The sequence below is a fragment of the Lycium barbarum genome, chromosome 3, assembly GCF_019175385.1.
Source record: "Lycium barbarum isolate Lr01 chromosome 3, ASM1917538v2, whole genome shotgun sequence".
NCBI classification, from domain to species: Eukaryota; Viridiplantae; Streptophyta; class Magnoliopsida; order Solanales; family Solanaceae; genus Lycium; species Lycium barbarum.
The window spans coordinates 123,129,705-123,152,810 of NC_083339.1; the positions used below are offsets into that span (position 1 = coordinate 123,129,705).

General features: G+C 33.3%; 3 protein-coding genes across 5 annotated transcripts; 2 read left to right on the top strand and 1 right to left on the bottom strand.

The window, feature by feature from the left end:
* The first annotated feature begins 5,500 nt into the window (after positions 1-5,500).
* Positions 5,501-8,337, top strand: LOC132631250 (uncharacterized). The gene is made up of 4 exons (XM_060346848.1): positions 5,501-6,105; positions 6,378-6,931; positions 7,070-7,680; positions 7,897-8,337. The coding sequence occupies exons 1-4, from the start codon at positions 5,501-5,503 to the stop codon at positions 8,335-8,337; spliced, it is 2,211 nt and encodes a 736-aa protein (XP_060202831.1).
* A 2,394-nt stretch (positions 8,338-10,731) lies between these two features.
* Positions 10,732-14,122, bottom strand: LOC132631253 (uncharacterized). The gene is made up of 6 exons (XM_060346851.1): positions 13,784-14,122; positions 12,567-13,394; positions 11,524-12,018; positions 11,325-11,429; positions 11,112-11,237; positions 10,732-10,767 (listed from the first exon to the last, which is right to left on the bottom strand). The coding sequence occupies exons 1-6, from the start codon at positions 14,120-14,122 to the stop codon at positions 10,732-10,734; spliced, it is 1,929 nt and encodes a 642-aa protein (XP_060202834.1).
* Positions 14,123-15,262: 1,140 nt separating this feature from the next.
* On the top strand, positions 15,263-22,797 carry LOC132632189 (protein DOWNY MILDEW RESISTANCE 6-like). Of its 3 annotated transcripts, none has more exons than XM_060348022.1 (5): positions 15,263-15,554; positions 15,643-15,845; positions 16,273-16,520; positions 20,966-21,290; positions 21,554-22,797. In XM_060348022.1, exons 2-5 carry the CDS (start codon positions 15,648-15,650, stop codon positions 21,791-21,793), a joined length of 1,011 nt encoding a protein of 336 aa, XP_060204005.1. In that variant the 5' UTR covers positions 15,263-15,554; positions 15,643-15,647; the 3' UTR covers positions 21,794-22,797. The 3 variants fall into 3 exon arrangements, with proteins under 3 accessions (XP_060204005.1, XP_060204006.1, XP_060204004.1); XM_060348023.1 differs by lacking the exon at positions 15,263-15,554 and having other exon boundaries at positions 15,561-15,845; positions 21,554-21,801; positions 22,538-22,797; XM_060348021.1 differs by lacking the exon at positions 15,263-15,554 and having other exon boundaries at positions 15,561-15,845.
* The last annotated feature ends 309 nt before the right edge of the window (positions 22,798-23,106 follow it).

Consider the following 23,106-nt stretch of genomic DNA (forward strand, 5'->3'; position numbering starts at 1 on the left):
GCTGTTAAAGCTCAAGGCATTGCCTCATATCCACATATAATAACATTGGCTGATTTAATTGAAGAAAACGAAAATTAAGAATACATAGTTCACCAGGATTCCTCATTTAAATTTATTTCGCTAGTCATTAATACAATCTTGTGTATAAGAATAAATTGTAGAGAAAAACTAACAAGTTCATGAGCCTGTTTGGATGGGCTTATGCCTATAAGCTGCAAACAGCTTATCAGTTAAAAAAAATAAGTTGGGGGTAGTCTAACTTTTTTTTTTTTTTTGCTTATAAGCTGCTTTAGATAAGCTAAGTCAAATGGGCCCAATTATTTTTTGAGCTTATTTTAAGCACAAAATGACTTTAAGCTGGCCAGCCAAACACTTAAAAAAGCTGAAAACAGCTTATAAGCAACTTATAAGCCAATCCAAACGGGCTCTATATCGTACATGAATTATAAAAAATTGTTCCATATTTTGTAGAAGATCACTTTAATTCCTCTCAGGAATCATTCATAGTGAATGATAACGACACCACCGTCATTACTTCAAGACCCTTCACGAGGAGTCAAGCAAAGGAACTTCAAGATATTGGAAGACACTTGATGATGATAGATACCTTGAAGAACTCTTTCGAGATACCTACGAAATATTACAATATCATACAATGGAAGGTAGATCAAGATTTGAAGGATGAGGACACCTTAGAGGAAGACATATTACATATTTAGACCTATTAAAGGGTCTTTTGGATATTCGATGTATTATTTAGCCCTATTATAAATACTTCACTACCTAGCTTATTTTGACTAGATCGTGTTGATGAATATTTGTGAGCTTATTGTTGCCTTTGAACTTTGTCCTAGGATTTGCAAGAGGTCACCTTCCTCTTGAGGATTCTAATAGTTTAGGTACTTTTATTGAATGCATTAGAAGTAATTAGGATTCTAATTCTAATTGTTGCTAGTATTTCTTCAATAGTTGCGTCTAACTTTTTATCTTTGCTATCTTCCTACTTTCAATTTCTTGTACTTTTACTTTAGTTGCTATCAATTTAGGAAGAAGAAGAAGAAGAAAGTTTTTATATTATGTGTTCTTATGTGGGAAAAAGGAAAGGAAATTAACTTTAATTTGACAGAGAAGAATTCCTTAATTGAACTTGTTTATATTTTAAGTGATAGACCCTTTGAGAATAGTTAACGTTGTGTCTGATCTTCTTTTAATTATTTATTTTCTTTTCTTTTGAATTGGGACACATATAATAGATATTTTTCGTTTATTTAATTTAAACAATAACTCTGAAAGAACCGCACCTCCAAAGTGAAAGTTACATTCTATCAGGATAAATTGGATTCGCTTCGAGCCGAAGATTATCGTTTGCTTGAATTCGATTCACTTTTACTTTTCAAAAACTGCTTTCACAAAAATGATAGGTATCTCATTTATGATATTATCGACTATATACTCTAAGCCTTTTGACCGTTGTAGACCACGTATATCGGAATATATATGTTTGTGCCAAAAAAAAAAAAAATTTGGAATATATATGTAAAGATTTTTTCACCAAGTATCTAGTGTTTCAAATATTCTTCTACCACTTAGATCATTTAGCTCCCAATTCCCCCACAGATATTTTGAGTTTATCAATTTGCCATGTCGAAACCATGGAAATGCATTCAACAAACCTTGTTAATTCTCATTGGATCATTTTCACCTTATAATTTTCTTCCTATAGGATTATTTTTGTGCCTTTTATGACTCTAGTACTTCGAACTCAAGTTTTTAATATTTAATCCTTGAATGGAAAAGCTTTCAATGAAGAATCTGGTTGAGCAAATATTTTTTCAACATTGGCCATGTGGTTAATATTGTATGAATCTAGTTTTTTCTTAAAACACAAGGAATCTGCTTGAGTAAATATTTTTCAATGTGGTCAAAAGTACGCAATATTTTAAAAATTAATTAAGCTCATATATAGCCTACAGACTATTTTAGCATTTTTCATCCTGCAACTTGACCAGTATTGAGATATACTGTAATACTAAAGATATGAGTGAAAGAATGTAATAAAAGGAGATAGTTTTTATTTTCTTTTTCGAAATAATTATTTATACAATTGTATAGGGCAAAATCCGTAGACACCAAGTGGACGTATCAAAAGGTGACACATGGCGATGGGAACATGTCAGATCTGAATCAGCGAACAAGGGGTTCCAGCAAAGCATACCAAGCTCCGAATAAGTAATTTGGTAACTCGCTTCCGGAGGCAGAAACTACAAAGGGTCCGGAGGAGAGTGTCAATTCACCTGTCAAACGTCCATTCAGTGCACAGCCGTTACATAATTCATTTAGTGCACAGCCGTTACATAATTCATTTAGTGCACAGCCGTTACAGAAGACCCCCAAGTTTCCTCTAGCCTTTATCATTCTTTATTGCCTTTTATTGCAACATTAATATTGGTAATTGAGGGGGGACGATTAATGGAATCTATACCCCATAGGTCTAGTATAAATAAAGGTATTCATTCTATTGTAAGACATCTGAAACATTATGCAACAATACAAAGTAGTCATAGTCATATTATTCTTAGGATTCACTCTTTCTTGCTTAATCCGTTGAGGTTATAGTGATTCACCGCCCGGAGATTCTAGCTCAAAGCAACCAAGGCCCAGGCTACACAACTAGCTATGTTTTACTTTCATTTATCTTGTTAATTATTACTTGCTATTTCATAATTTTGGTTACATTGACCCACGTGTTTTTGACCACGTATATAAATTAAACTGTAACGATTTTTCGTGTAAACAATATTTTCAGTTACTCAGACAAAGGAATGTATTAAAAAATGTGTTAGCACCTAGAAAAGGTCTTCTACAAAAAGAAAATATAATTAACAAGTTAAACTGTAATCTTCGTACTAAAAATATTCAAATGATACCTTTAAAGGAAAGGTCAAGTCATAACGCTTGACAAGGAAAAAAGTAAGTCATACAAAGCAACTAAATAGAACATTTACTTCTTTTTTTTTTTTGGGTATTTCATGATACGGAGCAATCTATTTTTTGTCATTAGAAAATCTGGCCAATATACTCTACTTTTTTGTCCGTTGACTGTTAGGTCTAGAAAGTCCTAAATCCCATTCCAATTAAGGGCCTATTTGGAGCCACTCAGGTAATTTGAATTGAATGTAATTGGATATAATTACACAGTTTAATATATTTGTTTGATCAAGTAAGTACATAGTTAGGTGGGAATTGAGTGTAATTAAAAGAGTGTAATACCGAGTGACGTTATTAAAGTAGAATTTCACTGTGAATGAAGCTATAGACTTATGTAATGTTGAAATTTGATATAAGAGTACTATGGTAAACCTTTTTTTTTTTGTCAAACACCCAATCCATCCATGACGTTCTCACAAAAAAAGTCTTCTTTTATGTTTTATAATTAATTAAATAAAATATTATTAATTTAAAAAATATATATCAATTATTTTTTACAATATTATTTAAAAATATATGATTATTAATTAATATATTTTCAAGAAACAATGTGTTATTAACTAACTAATTAATACTATCATTTATAAAGGAATATTTTTTAAATATTAATTTTAATTTTTTATAATTAAATTTTATTTTTAAATTAAATTAATTGTGTAATTACACTTGTGCAATTAAACAACACGCTTGTAATTACGTTATGACAAACAAATATGTCATTATAATTATAGTACTGTGTAATTACTACCCTAGTAATTACACAATTCCAATTACCAGGTGGCTTTCCAAACAGGCCCTAAGAGTGTTGTTAAGAGTTCCACATCATTGGGTTAAAGGGTGCATGATTTACTTATATAGACTTAGACAATTTTGAAGTTAACTTTTGAAGTTGAGCTAGGTCCAACTTCCATTCATTACATGATATTAGGCCCGCCCCAGTTTCATTCTTTACGGTTTGCAACTTCAAAGGTTAAACTGTTGTTTGATTTCAAAGTCAATTTATGCAAGAATTAACAATTCGATGTTGGTAAATAATGTCATAATTAATAATATTAAGAATTATATAATATAAGGATTAGTTATGTCATTTAAAAAAATTAATCCCTGTATTATTATACACGCATTCTTATTCCAAATTTTATCAAATCCAAAATAATCCACGCATCAATGAATGTCGGTTCTGATGTGAAGTTTAAATCTCCACAAACATTAACCAACCATTGTATAGGCTAATCTTGAATTTTATGTGGAGATTGTATCTGCTAAAATCCAACCAAACTACCCATAGGAGTATTAACCAAAATTTTCATCAACTACACAGGAGATTACAGTGATTCATGATTGGTCACCTACCAAAGTATACAAAAATTGATGTTCTGAACTATACTTTGATTGATGTGATCTTTTAGCTTTTAAACAAGGAAAATGTGATTTAAGCTAGTGGTAAAAATTACAAGGAATCTTATGATGACGGTCAGATCTACAAAGAAATACTATATATTACTCCTACTTAATTAAATTGTTCTTAGCTGCGTGGGGAAATTGTTCTTAGTCGGCTGAGACGGACAAGTTCTTAATTCTACTGTGTGCTTGATTTAGAATCAAACTAATTTATTTCATACATTAAGACGCGTCAAAAGATTTTAAAAAATAAGTGGTACTACTTGTATACATTCACTTCAACAAAATTCAAATGACGTTAAATACGATGACATTGCTGATGGCACACGGCAGTAGTCCAGGGGACCTGCCTATATAAATAGAAGGCCACTTTCCCAGAAGGTGAATGTGAGTCGTGAGCAAATCTTCTTCATTCGTAACTGCTTATATCAAAGAAAGAACCTGGAAAAAACCATAAAGTCGACAGGTTTCACCAATTTGAAGAATTAGATGAGTTAATACAAGTAAAACTTACATAAATAGCTACCTTTTAGTAGCTTGTAACAAGAAATAGCTATAAAATTGTTATTTACTAAGCGTAGCTGATTTTTTAGTTGAAACGCGTGTATTTCATTTTTCTGAAATATAATGAAATACACGGAACGTCCGACACTGCTGAGTAAAATTAGGCCGTATTTATGGAAAAGATTTTTTTTTTTTAAATTCAGGGATTCAGTTAAAATCTGCCCATTAATCACGCGTAATGAATGTTCTTCCATAACAGATTACGTATCTCTCTCCACCTTTATCACAATCAAAACTTTTTGAATTCAAAAAAATACTGAAGATCTAAAAAGATCCAACTACAGAAGAATCTCTTTGAGCTTTGTTTTCTACATTCGAATTCTTCAAAATCAAGTTGAAATACACTCAATAAGATAAGGATGAGTGTATATATGGAATTTTAGTGAAGATCAGATTTGTATTTCAGATTCTACAAAAGGTATGTTTCAAATTTTCAATGATTTGTGTGATTTGTTTTTTATTCAATTTTATGTGATTGGAACGATGATTTTTTTTTTTCCAATGCAGTCACTGTTCTTCTAGTTTTGTTGAATTATCAAAACGAAACATGTCAAGCATAACAACAGTGATCAGACACTCCGATTTTTGGAATGAACAGAATTGCTTTGTTGATTACAAAGTAGACGCAGTTGTCTTCAAAGATTATTGTTCATACGGTGATTTGGTTGAAACTATAGCAATTCAGTTAGGTGTTGATATTAGCAGGAAAACGATATCAATAAAATATGCTGTTGAAGGAGACAACATGCCAATTGAAATACACAACAATATGGGAGTAAGGGTGTATGTTGAGCTTAAGAGAGAAAACAGGGGATTTGAAGCATATCCGTTGTGCGTTAGCATAACTGATAATGATCTTGAGAATTTTATGTCCGGCGAATCTGCAGTTGGAGACGATATGTTTCAACTTGAATTTAATGATTATATGTATGCTATAAACGTAGTTAATTCAAATGATTTGGATGCGTCGGATTGTGCTAAGGCTGTTGTTTTATTTCAAAACAACGATGACTTGATAATTTCGAACAAGGAACATAAAGATGTTTTTGTTGATCAAATCTACAAAGATAAGGACACTGTGAAGAATGTTATGGCGAATTATGCAATTCGCAAAAGATTCAATTTCAGGACAGAGAGGTCGAATGCCGTAAGGTATGTTAGTCACCTAAAAATATGAAATACATTGAAATATACTATGAAATATAGTGAAATATACTAAGAAATGCATTGAAATACAGTGACGTAAACTGTTGTATTGCCATTACATTTCAGTTGGATTTAATTAAATACAGTGAAATACGATCTGTTTGAATTATTTAATTCCATTATCTAACCATTTCAGTATATATAGACAATGTATTTAGGATGTTGTATGTGTTTGAAACTTCAATCTGATTGTTCTTTTCTTGTATTGGTTTATGTAGTTACACTCTGGTATGTTGTTCAACTGATTGTCGTTGGAAATTCAGCGCTTCAAGTATAGCGAACTCTGAAATGTTCAGAGTGAGATCTTTTCATGACGAACATACGTGTCCATTGAAGGACAAAGTGTATTCCCAAAGGCAAGCAACAAGTTGGTTGATTGGTGCGTCAGTTGTTAAGCCAAAAATAGCAAATCACAAGAGGAAATATACACCTGGTGATATAGTAGACGACGTAAAAAATGAGTATGGCGTTGATGTTTCTTATATGACGGCCTGGAGGGCTAGAGAAAAGGCAATGAATGAATTAAGAGGGGAACCAACAGAATCATACAAGAAGTTACCGGGATATGTCTACATATTGGATAAAACATACCCTGGATCACATGTGAGAATGCACAAATCACAACAAAACGAGTTCTTGTATTTGTTTATAGCACTTAAAGCGTTCATAAAAGGCTTCGAGTGTTGTAGACCAATAGTTGTAGTAGATGGTTCCCACCTTAAAACTACATATAACGGTACTTTTGTATCAGCCAGCACGTTGGATGGTGCAGGTAGATGCCAAAATGTTTAAATACATTTTTTTTCTGTTTTTGGTATATTTCGTTGTATTTCATTATATTTCTAATGTAGTTCCAATATGCTTTATGCTATATTTCACTGTAATAATACACAAAAACATGTATGTGCAGGTAATATTCTACCATTGGCGTATGGTGTGATAGATTCAGAGAACGATAAGTCTTGGACTTGGTTCTTTGAGCAGTTCAAACAAGCTTATGGGAATAGGGATAACATGTGTGTTGTATCAGACAGACATGAGAGCATCGTTAAGGCGGTGAGTAGAGTGTATCCAACTGTGCCACATTTGGCGTGCATATGGCATTTATGGAAAAATGTGACCACGAAATACAAGTCGAATGGTGAAGTATTGAGTCCTGTATTCTATGCACTTGCAAAAGCATACACACAGGCTGAGTTTGATAAGCTGATGGAGAAGATTGAGAAGGTTGATTTTCGGGTAAAAGAGTACTTGGAGGATGCTGGAAGGGAAAAGTGGGCTCGACTGTATTCACCCGTTAACAGAGGATGGACAATGACGTCAAATATAGCCGAATGTATTAATGGAAAATTGGTAGCAGCAAGAGAGTTGCCGGTTTTCGATTTTCTTGAAGAAGTGAGGAAGATGTTTGGGAGATGGAATTGCACTAATAGGAGGAACGATACATACACATTCACAACACTTGGGAAAGCATTCCAGCAATTATTATCAATAAACGAATGTAAATCTCTACGTATGACGGTATGTTACTGTTTATTTTGTTGAAGTCTGCCTACATATATTTCAATATATTTCAGCATATTTAGAAGGTACTTAAGTAATTCTGTTTGGATTGTATATTTCTATGTATTTCATATTAAGTAATTCTGTTTGGAATGTATATTTCCATGTATTTCATATTACTTATTGTTGTTAATATTCAATGTATTCTGGTCTGACACATTTCATCTTGATTAGGTTGAACCATCAACTGAATATGTGTATACCGTAAATGATGAGGCAAGGCGATTCATAATTGATCTTAAAAAGAAAACATGCAGTTGTCGGATGTTTCAAATGGACGAGATACCATGTCCACATGCATGGGCTGTATTGAAGAGTAAAAGTCTTATGCCTGATGAATATTGTTCAGACCTATTCAAACCAAAGACAGTGATTAAGACGTATGATGTGCCTGTGGATCCTCTGCCTGACGAGAGTGAGTGGAATATTCCCAAACACATAAGCGATGAAGTTGTTTTGCCACCAAGATACAAGAGACCCCCGGGAAGGCCAAAGAAAAAGCGAGATAAACCATTAATGGAGACGATGATTGGTAAACGTAGGAATGCTTGTAGTACTTGTGGACGTCTTGGTCACAATAGACGTTCTTGTTCCAATGAGCCACGTAAGAAGTAGATGTTTAGATTGTAATTGTTTTTTTTTTTTTTAAAATACCTTATCCCCAAAAATATTAAATAAAGAAATTTTTGGTTCATCGTTGTATTCTGTAATTTTTGTCCTTTATTTTCATAATAATATTGCATACAATTCGGTGTTAACGGACATTAAAGTGAAAAATAAGTGAAATGTTTAAGAAATATTAAGTTGCATTAGGACTGGAATAACCAGAAGCAGGTGCTGGAATACAACACTGATTTTTTGTATTTCACTATATTTCGGTATATTTCCTTTTGCATTTTCACTATATTTTTTTTACATTTTACTATATTTCTGTGTATTTCTCTGTATTTCAGTGTTCAAAATGAAAGAGTATTCCAGTTGTAAGAGTATTCCAGTTCACCTGGAATAATTTGTCGAATTGAAGAGTGGGTATATAACATTGGAATATATTGAAAATACACCAGAGGCTGTTTTCATTAAACGATAAATAAAAATATGGGAGACTTAAACAAAAAATAGTCGTGAAAGAAATTAGTTAAGTCATTGATGAAACAACACTGCCATTTGTCAATTCTTTACAAAACAACACAACAAAATGTAGAAAAATGGTCAGCAAAACAGTACTGTGAAAAACGATTGAACATTAAAACCCAGTGGACTAATTAATAACTACTGTGTCGACCGCGTTGTAATCTATGGCAGGCCTAACTGGTCTTGGCGGCAGTTCATTGTCACTGAAGGCATTCAAATCAGCCTTTTGCCATCCGTATTCCCATAGTAATGCCCCGTATCTATTACGTAGTGTTTCTGCATCAATTTCAGATGGAATGCCTCGTCCATAACAAAAGTATTCAGCAAATGCGGCAACATACACACCACAATCCCTGAAAAAATAAAAAATAAAAATGATTATTGGTTGAGAATTTTGAAAAAAAAAAAAAATGGAACTCTGATGTTGAAAGACATACATGCTACCAGAGGCTTGTTGTGACAGGTCGTTCACATACATGACATGAAAGTCATCAGTCTGTTGTTTGCCCTTGTATGATGGGTGGTTAATCCAATCGATGCCTTTTTTTTTCTCATAAAATCTAGACACATGTAGATGATGTGGCAATAGGGTAGCTATCTTGTGTATTTCTCTTCTAACAACAGCATCATGACCAGCAGCTCGGTATGAGTTGTAGATGTACAGACGCCTGCACGTAAAAGAATATTACATCAGCTCGGTTAACAGGTTGGTAAATTAAATTTCATACGGACCTTGTAGGATAGAAATACGAGGAACATACAGGGAGATATGCAGATTTAATGAATTATTTTAAAAAAAAGAGTAGAAATACCTGTCAGTGAATGGCACTATAATCAAGATCCAGTGATTTTCCTCTTTGATGTTGACAGGGATGAGAACACAATCAACTGTATGCCATGGCACATTAGCCAGCATCCTATGCCCGTTAATGTACTCGCATATTTCGTTCTCCGAACTGGCAACACTACTGTTCCCCTCCGGATTAGCATATGCACGATGAATTTCATCAATTTTGGAGAAGAACATACAGTCAACAGTTGTGAATTTGAATCTGTTATCCTTGTCGTACTTGCCTTTCTTCCGCAAGTAGTAAAAAATGACATCAATATGCTGTAAAAAAAATGAAATTAGTCTAATGGATACTGGTTAAAAAAATGAAATAAGCTTCTGCAGAAAAATATGCAGTCAAGATGCAGGAAATATAGAGAAATACATAGAAGGAATATCGAGAAATATGGGAAAAGGGGGAATGGGAAATATAGCACCTCATCATTCCAAGACTGTCCATTCATCGATAAGAGATAGAACCAGTTTTTGTCGTCAACATGTAACACACCAAAATTGAAGCCAAAATTGATGTCATCTGGATCCAAAGCTTGCTTATTCTTTTTGTAACGGCTTTCCTTACCCTTTCTAAATAACAACAATCAGTTATTTTCATTTTGAACAGTTTACTTTGCTGAAAGAATGAATATATAAATTAAAAAGGTAAATACGTTCAAACTTACTTTTTATCATGCCTTAGAAGTAGATCCTGTTCAAGCCAATTCCGGTATTGTTGAATAAGCGAAGTATTTCGCGGGCCATTAATTGGATCTTCAACAAATGGATGCTTCTTTTCAAATATGGAAGGTGTGGGGTCTTGAACAGAAGCTTCTGCAGAGCCGTAATTGGTCATGTAAGGTGAACTGAAGTATTTACTAGGTTTGACTATCCTAGTTGGAATAACATCTGGTTGAGCAATTACAATTTCCGCATTAATCACTGGCTGTTGTATTCCTTTATCAGCAGACATTACTGGCATAACAAATCCTTTGTGACCAGTTTGATGAAACACAGATAATCTTGACGAACCTATTTGGCTTGGTAACATTTCGTCAGGGATCATCCTCATGTAACTTTGGTCCAACACCCTTTTGAATAAGAAAAAATCAAAATTTAAAACAAAATCATAACATAAAAATATAAGGTTGGAGAATTACTAAATACACAGAAATAGGGTCAGGATTAGATTGATTCTGTGGGGGTGGAAATACATAGAAATACAAAAAAAAAAAAAGTTTGTAAATAGACAATTGTACCAGTGAAATACAAACGAAACGCCATAAAATACGAAAGTTTGTAAAATAGAAAATACCGAGGAAAACATAACTTTAAAATTTAATACTGGAACATGGCAACCATATACTTTTTTGTGCATACAATGCACAACAACATAACTTTAAAAGATGGATTTCACGTCACAAACTCATTTTACCTTAATTGACTCATCATCATGTTTCGGAGGAGATGTTTGAATGGTAGAATCATGTCGTAAGTTTTCTTCAGGCGTTAACTGTAGCCCAGCATCAGTTTGATGCTCCGGCGCCTCACTATCGGCAGCCTTCACATAAAAAAATGAATTAATATAAATTGTATTTCGCAATAAGAGTCTAAAAATGTTAGTTTAATTTCTGTTTCACACGTTTACCTTGTCCGCAGAATTGTTCACCTTGATTGCTTCAAATAGCTTCTTGAAGTTGTCATCCATGAAAGTTCGAAGCTTGGACAACTCACTTGTGAACTCACCAACGACCTAATATTTAAACAAAAATAGTATTTCAATTTGTTTAGAAACAGTAAATTAAATACACCAAAATATTTTTTGTTTCGTAACTAAAAACACTTACTGATTCCTTGAAAACTTGAAAATCTTTCCTTAGCAATTGCATTTCCTCTTTCATGGAACTAGTAGGGACATCACGTAGGACTGTGGTGTTTTGGGGTCTATTCATTTGTTCATTCAACTTTGGTGAAGCAGACTTCTGTAAAATAGGTTTTTGAGCAACCTTTTGATCCTTGTGATTCTTCTTCACAGTTGTCTGTGGTTCGGTGTGGATTTGTTGTTTCTTAGATGTGGAAGCTGTTGTATGAAGTTGTCTGCGTCTCTTCGAAGGTGGAGAATCTGTCTGATTCGTCCGTTGTTGCTGTTTGCCCTTAGAAAGGTGGGGGGGAGTAGTACTGAAATCATCAAAGTCATCCACTGGCATATCTGTGACTTGGGTACCTTCATTGGCATCAACTAAGACATTTTTGTCTACTGTATCTCGACAGACAACAACATCGGGCAATTGGAGGCTCTCCAACTCACTGCTAGTGGGGATTGTATTTGCAAATGTATAGCTCTGAAGAAGAAATAAATAAATATTTAATTAGTGTGTTATAAAACTATTCATACTTACATTTTGAACACTGAAAAACATAGAAATACACAGAAATATAGTGAAATTTAAAAAGTATGGTGAAAATGCAAAAGGAAATACACCGAAATATAGTGAAATACAAAAAACCAGGAAAACAAAACCAGCAGAAAAGCAATAATACGACAGTAGAACAGTGGAGTACAAACTAAAATCAGTATTTAATCAGTATCTAATTAGTGTGAAATAAATATTTAATTAGTGTGTTATAAAACTATTCACACTTACATTTTGAACACTGAAAAACATGGAAATACAAAGAAATATAGTGAAATTTAAAAAGTATGGTGAAAATGCAAAAGGAAATACACCGAAATATAGTGAAATACAAAAAACTAGGAAAAAAAAAACAGCAGAAAAGCAATAAATACGACAGTAGAACAGTGGAGTACAAACTAAAATCAGTAAGGCATAATTGCAAAATAAAATGCTATGAAAAAACATAAAAATAAGTTAGAGTGTTCGAATATTACCGACTGTTTGCCGTCTCTAAAAATGCCTTCCATCAAAATATTATATTTGGGCTGACTGTCGATGGACCTCCAATTCAACATTCTTGGAATGGAATTTCCGGATTTAATAGCGAGATACGATGGAACTCTTGAACAACACTCATAAAGCCAAACTTGCATAGCCAGTGGCATCCCATGGATCCTATAATACTGTGTTGTGGCAGAATACTTCTTGCTGATGCTTCTAATCAACTCGTTAAAAGCTTCTTTGCCCCATGGATAATCTACATACCTTCCATCCTCAACCACTTCAAAATGAACCCTTGGTATATTCGTTTTCCTAGGCTCACCACAAAAGATGTATGTAATTATAAAAAACAAAATTGCAAACTTAACAGCGTCCTCATCATTATCTCCCCAACACTTATTCTTAAAGCAATCAATGAACTCCAATCTTTTTACTTTACTCCTAGTTCCACCAAAATAATCATCCATAATCCTATTCGATTTTTCCTCATCGTATGTAAATTCACCTTCATCGGCTACACAATTTAGCCCGCTCATAAGGGCAAATTCTCTCATGGTAAATCTCAATACGGTACCATTTATATCAATTGTAAAGCAATCAGAAGTGCTCTCCTTGAGCTCTCTTACCATGAAGCACCTAAAAATTTGTGCTTGAACCTCCAGGTGCTGCATTCCGAGGAATTTCCCAAATATTGTCTTGGAAAAGATCTCTAACTGTGCAACAGTTAGCTTACTCTTGATATCTTTGAACACCTCGATATTAGTGTACCGTTGCATCGATGGAGCCTCTTCAGGATGACTCCTAACATAGAATTTAGGATCCTAAAATAAAAATGCAACACTAAGTTAAGGCTGAAACAATTGTATAAAACATAGACACACACAAGAAATATACTGAATTGCATATCCAAGAAAAATATACACACAAAAAAAAAAAAATTGCATAACACAACTAACACATCTTTTAAAATCAATAAGTACAGAATAGTAAACATATGTACTTGTGAAAATACATAGAAATATAATGAAATACAATTAACCACGAAAAACAACTTCCACAGTTATGATGTATATGATGTAAATTACAGTTGATGCACATATAGATTTTATTAAATACACGGAAATATACTGAATTGCATATCCAATTATGTCGAAATATACAGAAATATAGTGAAATACAAAACAACAAAATCAAAAAATTTCATCAATACCTGTTCATCCTCTTCCAGATCTACATCTTTAACAACATTTTTACCCTTAACGTCTGAAGAAGGCTTGGTTACTTTTCTCTTATTTTGTTGAGCAACTTTAGAACCTTTTTTTACTGGTACATCATCTTTTGGCTTGCTTCGTTTTGGAACTTCAGTTGGAGGAAGTTGACGCATCCTTGGTGGGTCATGAATCTTCTTGCTTCTTCTCTCAGCAGCAATTTTAGCAAATTCTCCTGCAATTGGAAGTTGTTGTTGTGAAAATCCCAAAGAGAAACTAGGACCATCATAAGCATGAGGACTACCTCGAGTATTCCTACTTGGAGTATCTCTTTCCGCCATTAAAATGGATAATTAGATCTTGTTTTAAAGACTCTAACAATGGCTGAAAACAGAAAAAAAAAAAAAAGGAATGAAAAAGAAACAAAGAAAACGATGAAATATAAGAATAAATATAGAGAAATATAACAAAGAAAGTAAAAAAAATCTAATAAATTATTAAAATTCGTTACCTACACTGTGTGGGTAACGATTAAGGAAGATGGAATCGTGATAATAATGATAATGGGCGTATAATACGGTTGAAGATATTGAAGATGGGAGAGAAATTAATTTGAAAAGAGAAGAGATTGGGAGTTATTGGGGAACATGGGCCGTAACTTTAGGGAAATACAGAGACGCTTGTAGATCAGTTACAACCGGTAATTTTGAAATTAATTTAAGCTATTAACAATAAATAAAATAAAAGGTAGCTATTATTAATAAATAAGTCTTAGAGGTAGTTATGTCCAGTAAATTTTTCCTTAATACAATTGGTGTAGGTGGTTATGGGAACGACAAAGGGGGTTTGTGGTGGAGAGGAAGAGTTGGTGGAGGGTGGGGTGGGTGGGATTCAGAAAATAAGTTTCTTTTTTCTTTTTGCTAAAATAATTGAGCTCATAATTTATTTTTAATATGTTTTGGACTCAAATACCACATGTCTTAATTTAATTCATCATTTTCCCACGTCATCTGCATGTGTATTACACGTACTTCATTGTTGAGGCTGGTTGTGAAAAGAGCGTCTAATAGATATAATTTTTATTTGATTTAGATGCTCAATAAAAATAATGTTTAGTTAAAGTGTCAAAATAAAATATTCACATAAATTCAAGGGGCTCTTTTATTCATGGCACATGGCCTTGAAGTTGTCCTGGGACCTGCCTATATAAATAGAAGGCCACTTTCATGTGAGTCATGAGCAAATCTTCATTCGTAACTGCTTATATCAAAGAAAGAACCTCGAAAAAACCATAAAGTCGACAGGCTTCGCCAATTTGAAGAATTAGATGAGGTAATACAATTGGTGTAGGTGGTTCTGGGAACGACAAAGGGAGTTTTTGGTGGAGAGGAAGAGTTGGTGGAGGTTGGGGTGGGTGGGATTCAGAAAATAAGTTTCTTTTTAATTTTTGCTAAAATAATTTTTTAACTCATAATTTATTTTTAATATATTTTGGACTCAAATACCACATGTCTTAATTTAATTCATAATTTTCCCACGTCATCTGCATGTGTATTACATGTACTTCATTGTTGAGGCTGGTTGTGAAAAGAGCGTCTAATAGATATAATTTTTATTTAATTTAGATGGTCAATAGAAACAATGTTTAGTTAAAGTGTTAAAATAAAATATTCAGATAAATTCAAGGGGCTCTTTTATTCATGGCACATGGCCTTGAAGTAGCCTTGGGGACCTGCCTATATAAATAGAGGGCCACTTTCCCAGAAGGTGAATGTGAGTCGTGAGCAAATCTTCTTCATTCGTAACTGCTCATATTACAAATTAGGCCCCCTTTTTTTTATAGTTATATTTATATGTGCAGATTCCATGGAAACAAAAGTTCTTTCGAGCGGAATCCGTCACTCTACTCTCCCACCAAGTTATATCCGACCCGAATCCGATAGGCCACGCCTCTCTGAAGTGTCTGTTTGTGAAAATGTTCCTGTAATTGACTTGGCCTGTCCAGACAGAACTCATCTAATTCATCAAATTGGCGAAGCCTGTCGACTTTATGGTTTTTTCCAGGTTCTTATCTTTGCACTTATTGTCTAAAATTAAACTGAATTACTTTCTCTGTTCCAATTTATATGAGGGTTTACATATTTGGAGAGTTAAACGGTCCTTTCTTTAATTCAATTTCAAACATATATTCTTCGAATATTTTATAATAAAATTTATATATTTGAAAATTAAATAATAAGTTCTGTAAGTCTGCATAATCAATAATTTACAACATATGAAAAAAATTTGGAGAAAATTATAGTAAAAGAAAGAGTTATTTTAGAAAATTCTAGTAAAAGAAAGAGTTATTTTACTCCTGAAATAGGTCAACCATGTATAAATTTGGAGGGAGTAGTAAGTTTTTCATCGTTAATAAAATAAAATAAAATTGCGTTATAATTCCCTTTTCATCTCAAAATAACAGAGGGTTTTTTGTTATCTTTATGATTAGGTAATTAATCATGGTGTACCACAGAAACTAGTAGAACAAATGCTAGAGATAGCTGGAGAGTTTTTCAGACTACCAGTGGAAGAAAAGTTAAAATTGTACTCAGATGACCCTGCAAAGACCATGAGATTATCCACAAGTTTTAATGTTAAAAAGGAGACGGTTCACAATTGGAGAGATTATCTTAGACTTCACTGTTATCCTCTGGAGAAATATGCTCCCGAATGGCCTTCTAATCCCTCCTCTTTCAGGTAAACATCAATTAACTCTTCCCAAAGCTTCTTCTAATTGTGTTAATCTGTATAGCTCAAGTATTAAATTCATTATGTTAATGGATATATACATTGCTATCCGAGTCATTAGTTTTATCCTTATATACGTCAACCATTTGGTTTGTATAGTAATGCATGGGATTAACCTAAAATGACAGTTACGTGGTATCAGATGTTATCACGTATCTAAATTGTTTACAATAAATTATATAGATATTTTAAGGAGTATTATTCTTTCTGACATCTAGATATTTTAAGGAGTATATTCTTTCTGACATCTATCAGGTGCGTGTCAGATGTTTCTCAATTTTGCAGAATATAATATGAATAAAAAAATCTATTTAATTAAATATAATAATAATAATAATAGTAATTGGTTTGATTATGCAGAGTATTAATAAATTATTTCATCCTAGTGAGATCATTAAGGGCCAAATCATTCAAAAAAAGAAAGATGATCAAAAAAATTTTGTGTTTGCTATGACAAAAACCATTTAGTTTCCCTAACCTTTCTATAATGCACACATTGATCTTGAATTTTCTAGAGAGTGCATGTTCCATGCGAATGTCTCGACCATTTTTAATTTCTTTCTCTGTTGTTTTTTTCTTTTTTCTTCCTTTTCATATTTTAACGGTTGCTTAGAGGTATTTCAATAGTTGTTGCTTGTGGGCACCTATATTTCCATCTAGTAAGTTCAAAATTTTGAATCATATGGAGAGCTGAAAATACTTTTATTTTTCAGAGATGAAGCCTTGACCTTGTCAATGGTCTCCTTAACTCTTGATAACAAGAACTAATAGCCTCAGAAATTACAGTAAATTAGCATTCACCACAAGAAAAAATGAAAATCGAATGAGTAGAATTTTGAAAGGACAAGTTAGAGATAACAGAAATAAACATGTGAGGCCACATTTGACTATGTCAAGTTATAATGTTAAAAGATATCCATTAACTTTGTCTCAATTGTTGTGCCTCAGATTCAGTGGTCATGTGCTGCCAAATAAGGCACCTTCTTCATTGCCCATTTCGCGGTGACTTTTGAAATTGGCTAAACGTCATGGCTAACAAATTTGATGACACCATCAACGTAACTATATTCTCTTAGTGATTGACACGTAAGCAATGAGAGTGATGACATCATTTGGTACGTAGCGGGTGACGTAAGCAGACAAAGTGATAGGTGATGCGCGTGCATAACGCGTGATTTTTGTCGGCTAAGCGACGACTCTCAAAGTCTCCTTTAAATTGAATACTTTTAGCCAAGAACTGAAAAAGATTCTTAAAAAAGTCTTTTGTTTTTTAGTAAATATAAATATATCTACTTTTGCTATAGAAAAAGTACTTTTAGATATAGTAAAGTACCATTTTTTTTTCAAAAATAAATAAAGTATTGAAGTAGTGCTCCATAGTATATAAGTGATAGAAACACTTGTACAATTTCAGCCCCTTCATTTCATTCTTCTTGTACATTTTCCCCGGCAACATGGACCCAGCTCTTTTTTATAATACGGAAAAAGATTAAAAATATTCCTAACGTATGAAAAATTACTTACAAATGTCATTCTTTCACATTTTGATTTAAAAATACCTCCCATCTTTGTTTTTGGTTCAAGAAGAAAGACAATTATTATAAGAAAAGACAAGAAAATAGGGTGGGAACAGAAATTGAAACATTTTAAAGAGAAAGATAAAATAAGAAATTTTATTCGAAGGAAGAAAGATACAGTACTTGTGCTGTAACAGAAGATAATGACGGAATCACAGTACCGAGTTTTGTTTTAGAAAACCTTGCACACAGACCCCCTTTTACTTTATCTTTTATTATTACCGTTCCTTCCGAGGACAAAGTCTTTTTCTAATGAAATTTCTACACTTCTTTTGTCGAGAATAGTCCAAATGCGAACTAATTAAGTAGGTGTTTGAACGTGCGATTTCATCTCATGATTGAGATGAAATCAGCGTTTGGATATGCGATTTCATCTCTGATTTTATCTCATGAGATGAAATACCAAATCATTCAAAAATGCATGATTTGGGATTTGAAATCATGATTTTAAAAAATATAAATGTAAAATTTAACCCATACGTTTATATTTTGTAAAAAAAGACTCATAAGTTGATAGATATAGTTACCAAGCATTTGTATTGAATATTAATCTGCAAGTTGGTAAAATATATTTACCAATCATGTTTACCATGTGGGAGGATTATATTAAAGAGTAGTTACATTACAATTTATGTTAAATTTTTTTTTATTGAACTAAAGTTTGATCAATTGATGTTGTATTTTTTAGAAATGCTTTCTAGTAGATTATTAATTTTATTATGAACTATGATTTACTCATTTGGTAAGATTGTATAAGAATTGGGAAAAATTTTAATGGTTTTCACAATTTGTGGAATTTTCATGTTTATATAAAAAAGAAAACTGCATCTTCAAAAATTCAAATTGCATGTCCAAACATAATTTTATCTCATGAGATAAAATCGTGTCCAAACGGCTCCTAAGTGCTAGCCATAATTTACTTCTGTAACACACACCACTCCAATTACTCCGAACAACGACAAAACAACCTAAAACATAAACAAAATAACTATAATAGGCATAGTTTTGTGTACCCCGTAAGAAGCTGTCTCATCCCATGAATTTTAGATTTTGTGTCTCGAAAAAGTAACAGTTTCCTCCTAAAATCTCGTAAGGTGTTGATTTAGCTCTGGTCATGAATTATTATTATAACCTTTTTCCCCATTGCTTGCTAGATTCCCTTATTCTTACAGTAATATTTATTGGATAGAAAACCATATCAAGGTTCTATCAACAATGACATAGAACGTTTATTTTTCTCGTATCTTATAATAAATAATGATTAATGGTAACTATTAAAACTAAAGTACATAAACGATGGGTGAGCAATGAAGATCTGAAGCATGACAAATGAGAATATGCTGCTTTAATTTTGGTGAGTGTCAAGGCTAAAACGCGTTATTCAGGACTAATTTACTTTACCAAACGAAAGAGACTTGGAACATAAATTCAATGGCATAACGTAAGCCAAAGGAATAATGGGGTTTTTGGTTCAATCATGGAGCATTTGATTATTCTTCTTTATAGAAGAGAATGAGTGGTGGAGCATTTGATTATTCTTGATTGAGTTAGAAGCAACAAAGCACATGTATTTGTTTATTTAATTCTTGTGATTGCGTAGATGTTTCTTTTAGCTAATTCCAGATCATGAAGGTCACCATCAAAATCGATCCTATCTTATTTAACTGCCCATTAATTAAGACCAGTAATTTGTCAATGCTAATAGCGGCTGGTATCACGCGTTAATTAAAGGTGTTAGTGGGTAAGTTGGATCTCTGCTGAGCTTCAAGCTTTGCGTGTTGCCGATTTTTTTTTTTTTCAAAGTATCTTTGTGGTAGAGAACTAGAGATGGACTTTTGAATAGCGGCGAAAGAAAGGTACTGGGGACGATTGTTAGAATTAGAATTTTGTGTTTAAATTATGTAGGATGGAACTGTAAAGTCCAACCCCATCAGTATCAGTTGACTATCTGTCCTGTTGCAACCCCTAAGTATACCAATAGCCACTTTCAAGGAGGTTGTTGGTTGAAAGATATTTGTTGTTACAAAAAAATATCTAGCATTTGTAAAATATGTAAAACGCCCTTTTTCCCCGAACTTTAGGATGTTGTGTCCTTTGATCCGATTAACCATCCGAAGTTGGCTTCAATCGTCATGTATTGAACAAAGGCAAAAGCCTCAATAATGGTCGGACGATAGTAAAAAGTCATGCTAATTCAGATTTGTGTCCTGAAGTTTAACTATGCAGTGTTCTTAATTCTTCCATGAGCAAAACGCATAGTCATCAAACTGAATCATTCAACCAATTTCCATGTATAACCAAGAGGTAGGAACTAACAATTCTTTACAAACCAAGTCACTTAAAATAGAACTGTAGGTGAGTGTTTATACTATCATTAGTTTGAAAAAGTTGGTGCATAACCTATTGGAACAGGTGATATTACCTTGAACTTGTAAATTTTTTCTACATCTTCACTGTACAGCACGTATATTCTTTGCCAGATTTTAATACATGCCTATTGCAGAGGTTTTCAAATAACTTGATAGTATAGCAATTATTATGTTCTCATTGCTAAATGAGTTGTTCCCTTACACGAGTAACATCTTTATGCATGCTACATTTTCTAAACATGAAATCATCCCTCGGACTCTCTTCCCTTCTCGGACACTTGGGTTGTGTTATTTAAATTCTGCAGCAATGAGCCTGTATTTGATTCCATCGTATCAATTTTTTCCAAAATAAGATGTAATGCACAATTATTCATCAAAATTTTCTTGGTACATTATTTCTTTTAATTGAAGAAAAACTAATCTTAATAGTCATTGCTCTGATTAACAGGGAAATAGTGAGCAGATATTGCATGGAAGTTCGACAACTAGGATTCAGATTGCAAGAAGCCATAGCAGAGAGCCTAGGCTTAGAGAAAGAGTGCATAAAGGATATATTGGGGGAACAAGGTCAACATATGGCTATCAACTTTTATCCTCCATGTCCACAACCAGATCTCACTTATGGGCTTCCGGCCCATACTGATCCAAATTCCCTTACTATTCTTCTTCAAGACTTGCACGTATCTGGGCTTCAAGTTCTTAAAGATGGCAAATGGTTGGCTGTCAAACCTCAACCAGATGCCTTTGTCATTAATCTCGGTGATCAATTGCAGGTAAGGGCACAAGGCCTTTAATTTAGTGCAAGTGATCAGTTTCTTAAATCATAAGCAACAAGATGGATAAATTAACGAGTTTAAGTTATATATAATGACAATAAAGTCACTTAAATGATAGCTACAGATAGCCCGTCAATAAAAGTGGGATCGGTAATCTAGAAACAAGACATGTTACATGATAACATAAGTTCAAATTCAATAATGGTGTAAATTATTTTTTAATCTTATTAGTACACTCATTGTTCACGATCGTTGTGCAGGCAGTGACTAACGGAAGGTACAAAAGCGTATGGCATCGAGCTATTGTAAACTCAGACAAAGCAAGGATGTCAGTGGCTTCGTTCCTTTGTCCGTGTGATAGTGCCAAAATCAGTGCTCCGAAGCTCCTCACTGAAGATGGATCTCCAGTTTATCGGGACTTCACATATGCCGAGTATTACAAGAAGTTCTGGAGCAGGAATTTAGACCAGGAACACTGTTTGGAACTTTTCCAGAATTAAATCTACCAGTACTCCCTCTGTTTCAATTTGTTTGAACCTATTTCTTTTTTAGTCCGTGTCAAAATAAATGGTCTCTTTCCTAATTTGAAAACAAATTCATTTTATGAATGATTTACAGCCACACAAATTTTCAAGGCTTATTTTGAACCACAAGTTTCAAAAGTCTTCCCTCTATCTTAAATGTCGTGTCCAGTCAAATGGGTTCATATAAATTGAAACGGAGGGAGTAGTATTTTAAAGAGTTCAAAAACACATCTCAAGTACCACTTTTTCTTGAGTTTCTTACCTGAATTATCAGGTGTGAGAGTTTCCTACCTAAATTATCACCAACTAGTTTACAATAGTTTACTTTTCCTACCTCAACTATCATGTAGGAAAAGTGAACAACTTATAGTTGAGGTGTGTCTTGTAAACTAATTGGTGATAGTTTATGTAGAAAACCCTCACACCTGATAGTTCAGGTAGGAAATTAAAAAAAAAATGATAATTAAGGAGTGTTTTTTTACCCTTATCTCTATTTTAAAACCCACCATTTTCATTTGCACTTTTGCAGAGTTGTCAGCATTTGAAGGACCAAAAATTCTTGGGCATACCAAGCCTACTTCTTGAAAATTTTACCCCTTTTTGTTGTAGTCTCGAGCTATAGTTATGGGTTGGGATTTAGATTAGGAAGTAAAAAACAATTATATCTTCATCGAGCAGCTGATTTACCCAATTACATGAGCCCAATGTCCTGTTTTGCAGGTTAATGGCAAGTACTAATAGCAATTGGCCCCTAGAACTGGACTAGAAAATATTGCTGGAATAAATAAGAGGAATAAGTTGTAGTGCTTATGGTTTTACTTTATTTGCTTCCATGATTTTACTTCCCTCTATGGAAGTTTGTGTGTATCCTGTTAATTATTAAAGACTGAGTGAACTCCTTCATCGGATTGGAACAATGTGTATCATGTTTACTGATCTTAATTTAGTGAGGATATATTCAGAATGTTGGTATTAAGTTCTCTCTACTTTTCCCTATCTTGCTTCCTTTTGTTATCTCAACTCCCGGCAATATTGCAGTAATGCCCTTATTTTGGGTTGGTCTTTAATTTTTGCCCATCAAAATGAAAGTATTTAACTTTTGTCCTTCGCTTAAAATTTCAGGATTTTGAGTTCGAACTCTTGTTCAAGTGAAAATTAAAAAAGAATTCGCTAAGAAGAGGTTGCCAACAAACTCTGCCTCATCGAGGAGAGTTTTGCAGGCAAACTATGCCTTAAGGAGAGTTTTGCAGGCAAACTATGCCTTAGCAAACTCTACCTAATAAGGCATG